Source organism: Hyla sarda, chromosome 1 (assembly GCF_029499605.1).
Source record: "Hyla sarda isolate aHylSar1 chromosome 1, aHylSar1.hap1, whole genome shotgun sequence".
In the NCBI taxonomy this organism is placed as follows: Eukaryota; Metazoa; Chordata; class Amphibia; order Anura; family Hylidae; genus Hyla; species Hyla sarda.
Window position 1 is genome coordinate 51,696,742 of NC_079189.1, and position 12,020 is coordinate 51,708,761.

At 40.5% G+C, this 12,020-nt stretch overlaps 1 protein-coding gene across 1 annotated transcript; it reads left to right on the plus strand.

Moving 5' to 3' along the window:
- Positions 1–6,520: 6,520 nt before the first annotated feature.
- On the plus strand, positions 6,521–9,341 carry ADRA2C (adrenoceptor alpha 2C). Its single transcript, XM_056555030.1, has one exon. The coding sequence runs from the start codon at positions 7,542–7,544 to the stop codon at positions 8,934–8,936; it is 1,395 nt and encodes a 464-aa protein (XP_056411005.1). The 5' UTR covers positions 6,521–7,541; the 3' UTR covers positions 8,937–9,341.
- Positions 9,342–12,020: the final 2,679 nt, after the last annotated feature.

The window sequence follows — 12,020 nt, forward strand, 5'->3', positions numbered from 1 at the left end:
GAGTCATCTCTGCAGATATTTTATTCCTCCAAACAGACTTAATTTTTTATACTTGTTTTTTTCTTGTTGGAGAAGTTTTTTCTTTTTGGAGATGTTCTTTGCAGAAGCTTGTATCTTACTTTCAAACTTCCTTTAACTTGTTCCAAGAAGAAATACCATAAACATTTTTTTTTTTTTTAAAACACAAGTAATAAGAATTTTTACCCAAACCAGGAAACATCCTTGAGATATCTATCCTCTTGTGTGTTGTTGTGCTGTTTTATATTCTTGGCAGCTGTTATTCCTGAGCCCATCAAGGTTTGTCATTCAACTCGGTTTCCCAAAACCCCCGAATGGCATATAAATCTACATGTAGCTCTGGCAGCTTTGCAATTCTGCCATTCTACTCATGCATCAAAAAGCTGGGTATAAGCAGAGCTCAGATCCTGCACAGATAGCATCCTTTTTAACCCCTTAGGCTTCGTTCACACGGCGGAACATTTGCAGAATGTCCGACCGGAAAACATGGGCAAACATTCCGCAAATAACATGTTCCACTGATGCTGGGACTGCTTGAAAATGCACCCTCTCCACAGATGGAAGTGGAATCCCCTGAAGTAATGAACATGATCATTCTTTCGGCGGACAGCAGAATCTAATTTCCGTAGAGGAAACACCAGCTGCGGAATTCCGAGTGGAATTTTTCAGATGGATACCGCTTGGAAATTTTAGTGTGAACATACCCCTAAGGACACAGCTCATCTCGCCCTTAGTACATAGACAATAGTCTTTTTTTGTGTTTTTGTATTTTCCTCCTCGTCTTTTAAGGGCCATCATTTCTTTTTATAATTCCTTCCATAGACTTATATGAGGGCTTTTTATTTTTTCACACAACCAATTGTACTTGGGGGATTGCAATTCATTTTTTTATTTTTTTGCTTTTATGGAGTGGACTTTACGATAATTATGACTAGTGTTGAGCAGCATAGGCCATATTCGAATTTGCGATATTTCGCGAATATATTGATGAATATTCATCAGATATTCGCTAAATTCGCATATTCGTAATATTCGCGTTTTATTTCCGCATATGCAAAAATTAGCATATGCGAACATTTGCATATATAAAAATTAGCATATGCGAAAATTCGCAATCTAGTTTCACACAGTAGTATTAGAGCCTTCTTTACACCACACAAGCTGGAAGCAGAGAGGAGTGATCACTGTGATGTGTACTGTGAAAAACAAACAAACAAAAAAAAATGAATATTTGTAATTACGAATATATAGTGCTATATTCACGAATATTCGCGAATAAAATTTGCATTGCGAATATTCGCGAGCAACACTAATTATGACCCGTAATCTTTATTTTGTAAGGGTCAATTAAAACAATACCCATGGTTGCATGTACTTCTATTATTTTACTGCTTTTAAAAAACTAAAAGTAATAAAAAAGGTATGTTTAAAATTTCCCTATTTTGACCCCATATAACTTACTCAATTTTCTGTATACAGGGCTGTATGAGGACCCATTTTTTGCACCTTGATCTGTAGTTTTTATCACTTTTGCGTACATGTGACTTTTTGATCACTTTTTATTATTACATTTTTTTTACTGGGATTTGATGTGACCAAAAATCAGCAATTTTGGAATATTTTTAAGTTTTTATGCTATTCATCGTACAGGATCATAGTTCAATACTTCGTATTTATGCACACGGTTATACCAATTATGCTTATTAATTTTACATTTCTTAACTCCCTAAAGGGGACTATTTATAGCAATATTTGCATTGCTATTACTGTTCCGTGCCATGCATTTGGATACCATTGAGTACGGAGCAGGTAAGAAGAGCTCCAGAAGGGTTTTTTTACTCATCAAAGACCCACAATCGTGCTACGGGTGGTCCAATAAAGGAATACAAGCACTGCAACTGCTTTCGATTAAACATACCGTGTTTCTCCGAAAATAAGACCGGTCTTATATTAATTTTAGTCACAAAAAACACACTAGGGCTTATTTTCAGGGTAGGGCTTATTTATTTAGGGTATGCACCTTGAATAGGGGGGTCTGTAGCAGTGTGGAGGATGGGGGTCTGTAGCAGTGTGGAGGATGCCGCACCCCCCCCATCCTCCACACTCCTGCAGCCCCCCATCCTCCACACTGCTACAGACCCCCATCCTCCACACTCCTACAGCCCCCCATTCTCCACACTGCTACAGCCCCCCATCCTCCCCTTCCCCCGTCATCCTCCACACTCCTACAGTGCCCCCCACCCCCCAGTGCCATAATAAACTACGGTACACATTTCATCCCCAGCGGATACCAGCACTTCCCCACCTTCATACGGTAGCGGTAGGGTTTATTTTCGGGGAAACACGGTAGGACCAACCCTACCTGAAATAGATCTTCAAAGAAAAACTAAAAATAATCACACACCTGGTGGTAGTTTGTTTTTATCATTTATTAAAGAGAAAATAATGAAATTTCAATGAGATGGCTTCTGCAAGAAAATCATAAAATAGTAATTAACATAGACAGTGATTAAAAAATAATAACAAGGGAATAAGTGAGTGCTATGCATTGGTGAAAAAAACAACTAAAATACAATAAAAGTCCACAAGTGTTGCAATACCCCTACTGACCGCTAGAGCAGTCCACATCATGGGCTGCTGTCAATAGGAGCAGCAAATGTATATTTTCAGAATTACTATCTTGTAGGTATAGGTATTATACTACATAGCCGTAAGCAGGGGTCAAGTCCTGGGAAAGAAAGGGTGGGAACTCACCCAAGATTTCGACTCAAAGACTGGTCCTGCAGGACTCCTACTAATGGGAACAGTGTTCCTGCTGTGGAAAAAGTGCAGAAACTCCGTTCCCATGCATTCCTGCAGGACTTGAGCCCTGGCCCTAAGGCTAGGTTTCTAGGTTTAGGTCATTGCGCTGCGCCGTGCATCGCATAGCAACGACGCAGGGGACGCACACCGGAGGCATGAAGCAGCGAGGACCCGACCGCGGCAACAGGTAATTATGCAACCGGGGATGGGGGAGGCAATCGGGCAGCTGCGTCGGCAATGAGTGCCGCTGCCCCTTCTCTTCCCCTGTCTGTCGGCGCCGCTGCCCCATTGCCGGCGCCGCTTCTCTCCCCCTGGCTATCAGCGCCGGCAATGGGGCGCCGGCACCAATAGTCAGGGGGAGAGAACGGGCAGCGGCGCCGATAAACAGGGGGAGAGAAGGGCCGGCAGCAGGGTTCTAGACCCCAGGACAGGCAGGGGCAGAGAAGCCGCAGCGCTGGCGGTCTCTCCACCTGCAAAGCCGCTGCAGTTCATTGATTTAAAGCGCCCGATTTAAATCATTGAACTGCAGCGGCTTATTGGCGTATAACACGCAGGTAGACTTTAGGCTAAAAATTTTTGCCTAAAAAGTGCGTGTTATAGGCCGATAAATACGGTACTTCTCCTTCCTACTTGATCCATTTCTGACTTTGGCCCAAAAATGACAGAAAAAACCTATGTGGAAACCTAGCCTAATCCTACCACAACTGCTATTCAATTATTAAGTCAATCCACAAGTTGATGTTGTGTAAAGTTAAAATATAGAACTTAAAATATTATGTAAGATAAATAATAAATGTAAGAAAAATAAATTAAAAAAATGTAAAAATAAATACACAACACTTTTTTAAGCTTTATTTATTTAAAACCATGTAAAAATTTTATATTTAACATATTTTAGAACATATTTTTTGTGTCAACCCTAAAATTTATAAAAATTAAACACTGATTACAGGATGGGTCTGGTAGGCTAAAAATGTTTGGTAGTCTAAGTCTAAGGGAAAATTTGTTATTTACATTTTATGGTTCCTAAATAAAAATTGCGCAAAAAATTGTGACATTTTACTAAGTTTAAGCTGTGCAGCACAACTTAAAAAAGTAGGCATGGCTTAAGGTATAAGGTGGTATGGCCTCAGTGGACGTTGGATTCCCTAAAATTGATTTTAGCATAGACTGTAGCTGAAATTTACACTAACTTGAATCTTTTGCAAATTCCAAAGCACGGCACATCGGCGGCAGGTGCTGGAGTGTACAATGTATTAAAATAAAAGGTGTACGCCTCTCAATGAATTAAGTGAATTGGACCCCTGTGATAATTGGATAAAGACCTGTGTGTTAAACTGTGTTCTTAGTAAACATCCCCCTAAGTCTACTAATAGTGTACAAATGCACCAGATTTTCAAACAACATAAGTTGTTATAACATTACATCATAACATTGTTATAAATCTAGTGTCCATATACTTTTTTTTTTTTTTTATCTTGCACCATACTTTTTTAAAGCAAGTTACCCCAAAACCGGTGAAAGCCCTAAATAGCCACATATGTTTGTTCTCGGTCATGCACTTTGGATACATGATGGGGAAATATCATTTTAATGTCCTGGCTGCAGATGCCGATATGTCCGAGGTGGGCTCTTCTCCTGAGCTCCCTTAGGATTGACAGCTCTAGCGGTTTCCTGAGTGGATGCTAGAGCTGTCAATCATTAATGAGAGGTGGGTCCAGGGATGCTCGAATTACAGGGAACCAAAGAGAAGAGTCCATCTCTCAGGCCTATTGTCAGCCAGGACCTTAAAGCATTGTTTTCTCAGTCACGCAAAGAGCATGCATGACTAGGAACAAAGGTGTGGGTTCTCTCTCTTCCTGATGACTATATAGGGCTGCCACCAGTTTCAGCAGTGTTTGCTCTTTAAAGCGTACCTGTCAGATCCTCCTCCCCCCCCCCCAAAAAAAAAAAAAAAAAAACATGTTACTCAGTACCCAATCCTGACCATGTACATCTAATTTTTATGCCTCTATCACCTATATTTATTATACAATAATCCCTTGTGGTGGTGGAAGGTGATTGGTGTGTAGTGAGAGGGGGCGTGTTCCTCTCGTGTGGTGGTGGGAGGCGATTGCAGCCTTGTCCGTCAGTCATCTATTGTCCATGACTCATGGACAAGCCTGATGCTGCTGCAGGACTGGTTAGTGTCCCAGTAGGTATGTGGACTCCTAGTGGTGGGAATTTCAGGATCCATTTTCTTTATTTAATATTTAAAAAATGTTAAACAACCATGTTAAAAAAGGTATTTTATTTTCATCAGTAACAGCATATAAAATGTTTTTGGATCTGACATTGTCCATTTAAATGATCTTTAAAATGAATGTCCACTTGTAATACTACATTTGCCTAATAGTGGAGAGTCCCCAATTTATAAGAGGTGATCGCCAGGGATTTAAGAAGCCAGTGCCTCTTTTGAGCTACTAAAAGGGGTAGTTTTTTGTGAGAGAACCTCTTTAAGAAGTTACCTTGACACATCCCGATGGATAGGAATTATATGTAGCAAAAGAGAAAGGGTGACATGCCGCACAATGAGTCCTCCAGTTCAGCTCCTGCTGTTTTCATATCACGGGATCCAGACTATTAGTCATTTTAACAATATTCTCCCAAAATTGCTCAGTGCCAAGAATACAATAGCCCCAAGCCAATGCTTCCTGGAGTTTTCTGTGCTCAAGATTAAATCAAATAAAATGTCATTACATTGTGTCTGGGCTCCATGTCCTCCCTGGATACATAGAAGTGAATCAATGAATTAGAGAAATAATACATCCCCCCACATTAATGCTTAAGACCAGATCCTATACTAGGTCAAGCATAAAATAATTTATTATTAGGTTATATAGGACTTCTTTCAGACTTACAGTATTTTTGGGGGGCATAAAAGATAACACAACCCATACAGTGCCCAAGTCATGTGACTGTGTGAGTGACAGTGTTACAGGAAAAGGTTAATAAGGACAGAAGACTCTGCTAATGTGTAGAAGAAGATCCTGTCTAACATTTACAAGGCATCTTCAAGGTACCACCTTGCCTTGATCTGCAAGTAAAGAGGGACCTCTAGAGGCTGCTTCTGGTATGACCCACAGGAATATGGGAGACAAAAAACAAGATAGTAGTACAATTGTTTTCCAAACAGGGTGTCTCCAGCTGTTGCAAAACTTCAACTCCCAGCATGCTCGGACAGCCTTTGGCTGTCTGGGCATGCTAGTTGTAGTTTTGCAACAGCTGGAGGCACACTGTTTGGAAAAAACTGTAATGTATGCACTCAATACAAACTGTGCTTATTTCACTGCTAGTATTTTAGTGGAGGGTGTTAGCCTGAAAGAGAAGGGAAAAAAATCAATAAAAGTCACCCTGCTTCAAAGCTGTCCTGAAAGTTTAGTACATGTCAGTGTGAGATTCTGCAATTACAATTTTTTATCATAAAGTATTAGTAGGAATTGCTTTGACTTGTAGTTCCTCAGCAGCTGGGAAGATATTGTAGAGCCTTTTATATATATATATATATATATATATATAATTTACTATGGAACTTGTTTGGCTACCATATTCTTCAGAAGCTGTAAAGATATTGTAGATAAATATATATATATATATATATATATATATATATATATATATAATTAAATTAAATTTATTATGTGACTTGTTTGGTTACCATATAGTTGTGTGCATGCTATGGGTTTCCATTTATTGGGTAGGGAGTTTTGTGGGGGTTTTTGTTGTTGAAGAATACAACTACCATGCAGATGATGGAAAGGTATTGTAGAACCTTTATAGATAATAGATAGATATTAGATAGATAGATAGAAATGAGATAGATAGATAGATAGATAGATGCAATATATGCATAGAAAATACATTGACTATACTCATGTGTTGGACCTGTTTGGTTACCATTTAGCTGTGTGGATGCCATTGATTTCCATTTATTATGTAGGGAGAAGAGTTGTGTTAAAGATCACAGCCCCCATGCAGCTGATGGAAAGGTGTTAGTCCTTGCACACTGCTGACACTCATAGTCACCTGCAATGACATATACATTAGCACTGCTTGTAAGGGACACAACATGACACATTGTAACACAAGCACCTTACTGTCACTTTGCATTACATGTCATGTTGTGACATGTCATGAGAAGGAAAGAAGCAGACTTACCAGGAATTGAGTGAATGGTCCCAGTGCACTCAGCAAGCAGCTAAGTATCTTGTATTAAGTGCTTTTAAAGCCTCCCAAATCCAAGCAAAAAATAAAAAAATACACCAAGAGGGTGCAGTAAATAGCAGGAGATCACAGGATTTTGCCATCACACTGGGTTGGAACAGATTTGCATTTGGCAGGAATGCTGAGAGAACAGCTCAGCTCTCAGGATCTGGAGTCAAGCTTGCTATAGGGAGCAGATGCTTCGGATGCATTAGAAGGATCTGACTGAGCTGCTGCTAGCTACCAGTTCCACCTCCTCATACAGGACTATGAACACTGCCCCTGCTGGATCACTGTTTACAACATAAGACAGACGACCAGAAGGAGAACATGAACTCTACCAGCTTCATGCCTAGCATGTGTGCAACATGGCATCCCCTATAACAGCAGGATGCTGGGGTCCTAGGAGGAGAGGATAACTGTTCTGCCAGATGTATCCAAACCACCTGCAACAAAGACACCTGGGACAATGATCAGAGATGAGGGTTAAGGAGATCCTAACTTGGCAAGAGACTCACACTGGTGAGGTGACGGAGCTATGTGAATGCCACCTGAACACCAGTATGGATACCACTGACAACACCACAGAGGGCATTAACAACACTTTCCTGGCGTCCTCAGGGCCAAACAGTGAGGGGCAATATTCTGTGACTGCTATATGGAGCTTGGTAGCAATTGTCGGCTTTCTCATCATCTTCACCATAGTTGGGAATGTCTTTGTGGTCATTGCAGTGTTGACTTCCAGGGCACTTAAAGCCCCCCAAAACCTCTTCTTGGTGTCCTTAGCTGTGGCTGACATCCTGGTGGCTGCCCTGGTCATGCCCTTCTCTTTGGCAAATGAACTGATGGGATACTGGTACTTTGGGAATGTATGGTGTGATATCTACCTAGCTTTAGATGTGCTCTTCTGTACCTCTTCTATAGTCCACCTATGTGCTATCAGCTTAGACAGGTACTGGTCTGTCACCCAAGCAGTTGAATACAACCTCAAAAGGACCCCCAGGAGGATTAAAGGCATCATTGTTACTGTCTGGTTGATATCTGCTGTCATCTCATTTCCACCTTTGATCTCCATGGATAGACTTGGGGGGGAAGCTTTGAGAAATATTAATTCTACTGATGGGAATGTGAAGTGTGAACTGAATGATGAGACTTGGTACATTCTCTCTTCCTCTATAGGATCCTTCTTTGCCCCCTGTGTGATAATGATCTTAGTTTACATTCGCATCTACCAGGTGGCCAAGCTGAGGACCAGGACATTGTCCGAGAAGAAGCCAAACACTGATGGCTCCTCTCATACAGAGAATGGCTTCAGCAAGGGGACATCAGTTAAATTCCCCATAGAGAAGGAGAATGGGCATTACCCATCCAGACCTATGCCACCCAAACACACAGATTTAGATGAGCTGGACATTGAGGAAAGCAGCATTTCTGAGGGCAAGAGGAGGAAGAGCAGCAGCAGAGAAGACAACACTGACTCTAGTAGGGACAAGAGGAGCCTTTCCAAGCAGTCTAGCCGCCTGTCCAGGTCCAGCAACAAATCTATGGACATGTTCTCCTCTAGGAAAAAGAAGAGAAGCAGCATGTCCAGGAGGAAACTCACCCAAGCCAGGGAGAAGAGGTTCACCTTTGTCTTAGCTGTGGTCATGGGGGTCTTTGTTGTATGCTGGTTCCCTTTCTTCTTCAGCTACAGCCTCTATGGGATCTGTAGGGAAGCCTGTGCTATACCAGAAACTTTATTTAAGTTTTTCTTTTGGATAGGTTATTGTAACAGTTCCCTGAATCCTGTCATATACACTATATTCAACCAGGATTTCAGACGTTCCTTTAAGAAAATTATCTGCCTAAGCAAGAGGAAGAGATTTCCTCATTAAGATGGGAACAGCATTGACATTGCAAAAATTGCCTTAGGGTGTCAAGTGCACACCATAGGGAGGGAGCCATTGGACTAGACACTTCTCATTCTCAATGCCCACAGTGATGTGACAGTGTGAATGTACTGGCAGGATGTCATGGATCTGTGACACCATGGTACTATTGGTGGTGATATATATATATATATATATATATATATATATATATATATATGTCTCATATTATGAATATATTTTCTACCTTTCAAACCAAGGGCAGACTTATGTATTATAGGCTTTGTTTCCACCATTTTTTGTCTCTTTTTTTTTAAGGCACCTTATGCTATAGTATATTTTACATTTGTTCTGAAGCAAACACAAATATATTTCCTAAGAAAAGCATTGTTCTCTTTTTATCAGTCAAAATGGGAAGGGGAGGGGGGGGGGTTAAGGGCTCAGGCAAAACAATGCATATTGGTTATGTATGATAGATGATTGAACAATGTCTTGCTGCTGGGCTACTAGTAAAACTTTATTTTATATACTTGGTTGGTTTCATCTGAGTTGAGTTGAGTTAACAAGCTCATATTACCCAGAAATGGTTACTGCAAGAATAATAAAGCTTCCGCAATAAATGTTATTTGTGCATATAAGTAAGCGCAGACAGATGTGTATGTCTGTATTTCTGTAATGGTATGGACTATTGTAGGTACTAATACTAGACAGAAGGAATGCTTACTATTGGTACACAAGGATGTATTTACTTACTGTAAAAAACTGGCACATGCAAAGAGCAGTGTAGTTTGGTGTTGCATTGTTGCATGCTTTAGGTGCCAAACAAATATAGGGTAGGTATATTTGACAAAATAGGGTAGGTATATCTGACAAAATGCTGCCACTCTAATAGCCAAAAAAAAAAAAAAAAGGTTCCGCCTAAAGCAAATTCTTACCTTGTATGGTACACCCAGAAAGATATTATGTTCATGTATTGCAATTTTTGTCAATGGCAAAAGCAGAGGGGTAGAGGGGATATCTCAATATGCTAACGTCTCTTCCCAAATCTACAGCTAGTGCCCCTTGTTACTTTGGTGACTTCCTTTGATAACACTACTGAATATCTTAACTGAAATACCTGGCGAGGCTCTTATATATTTATTTATTTTTATAATTGTTTATTTATTTATTTATTTAGTTTTTTATGTAGCCTCTTGTCTTTCTTGCAATTTCATAACACTGTTTTCTTTATTGAGAATATGGATAAAAGAAAAAGAGCTCTATGGAAGCGGCCTAATTACAAATTTTGAGGGTTAACTCATGCAGTGCCTAGGGAAGCATTATGTGCTCTGGAAGAAAAAAAAGTTTTCAAATCAACTAGTAAACATTTATGCATTTGTAAATTACTTCTATCTAAAAATCTTAATCCTTCCAGTACCATCAGCTGCTGTATGCTCCAGAGGAAGTTGTGTAGTACTTCCAGTCTGACCATAGTGCTCTCTGCTGCCACCTCTGTCCATGTCAGGAACTGTCCTTGGCAGGAGAAAATCCTCATAGCAAACCTCTCCTGCTCCGGACAGCTCCTGACACGAATAGAGCATTCTGGTCAGACTGGAAAGAACTACACAACTTCCTCTGGAGCATCAAGATTTTTCAATAGAAGTAATTTACAAATCTGTATAACTTTCTGTCGTGTTTTTTAATCACAGATGTTTTCTTATCATAAGAAGTGCTGACTCAGATGTTCAAGAACTCTATGATCCAATGCCTCCTATTGTTGAAAAACTACAATGCTCAGCATGCCCAGACAGCCGGAGGCACCCTGGTTGGGAAACACTACTATGATCATTAGGGATCCGACTTACGCTTTGCGTCATCTCAGCACCATAACCTCTTCCTTGCTTAAAGGGGCTGGACTGAGACAGGGCGGGTACTATGTGGTGATTATCTCATGCAAGTGAATGGGTAAAGGTTGCACAATGTTGCTGAAACATATTACCTGCCCCCACTGTCTTAGGGAGGAAGTTATAGCACCATGTTGGTACAAAGGCAGAAGTGAGACGCTGGGGAGTAAAGAAAGGTAACACCTTTTCAAATCCCTGGATAACTTTATTTATCAGGACTACAACCTTTATAGCGCTGATGACTGGAAGGGGTCCACTGATCAATAAGTGATATGCCTTCATTTCTAATATTGGGAACACCCATTGAACACAGTTATCTCTCAGCCCTGCTACATTTCTTTTATAGATTGTGTAGCAGTACAGTTCAAACTACTAGGTAATTATTTTACCACATATGTCTTTACCTATGCTGTTTACAGTCCCTATGGGATTTGCATGGGAATCAGAGTAGACAGACACAGCAGATATTCTACCAGATTAAGCTAAAAGGTTCTTGTGGGGTTATAAGAATGTGATATGTAAGATCCCTAGCTTTATTTAATAATTATCAGCAGATTTTATAGCTCTGGCTGTCTTTAGATATAACAGTGGTTTAAAATATTCTTATGTTCAGCTATAAATCCAGAAATGTGGTTTTATACAGGGATTAGTGGGTACCATTTGTTTTAAGATGGCCCGCGATGCCTCAGGGCTGCAATATCTCTCTCCTCTGATGTCACACCCACTTCTCTTGTTGATTGACACACAGGGCATTCCTGGCAGCGGTGGCCCTGTAGACATTGCTCGCAAATTTGCCGTCAATAAGTATTGTCACACATGCGTGGTGAGACTAACAGTGTAACAATGGAGCACAGACAATCTATATGGGGCTGAAAAGCCCTTTGTGTCATCAACAGAAGGAGTGGATGTGACATCATCAAAAAGAGGAATTGTTGCTCTGGGGCATAGCAGACCCTAGGTCCCACCTCTCTGACACTTGTCGACCATCCACAAAATGTTTTTATACAGAATGAGGACACAAAACCCACTTTCAAAAGATATGCCTAGAATGGTGACACTCATCATTACTAGACTGTGTTGGCAGTCTAGAAGGTATAATTCACTTGACAGATGCACTAAAACTGTATCTCCAGCCCCTCAGTAATCGGTCTGGGAAAGGGGGAGTGGCAACATATCAGGGCCCAAGTACTGCAGGAATGCATGGGAA

What these genes read in the sequence shown, in the direction of transcription:
- ADRA2C (XM_056555030.1), top strand. Translation starts at nt 7,542, where the DNA reads ATGAGGGTTAAGGAGATCCTAACTTGGCAAGAGACTCACACTGGTGAG.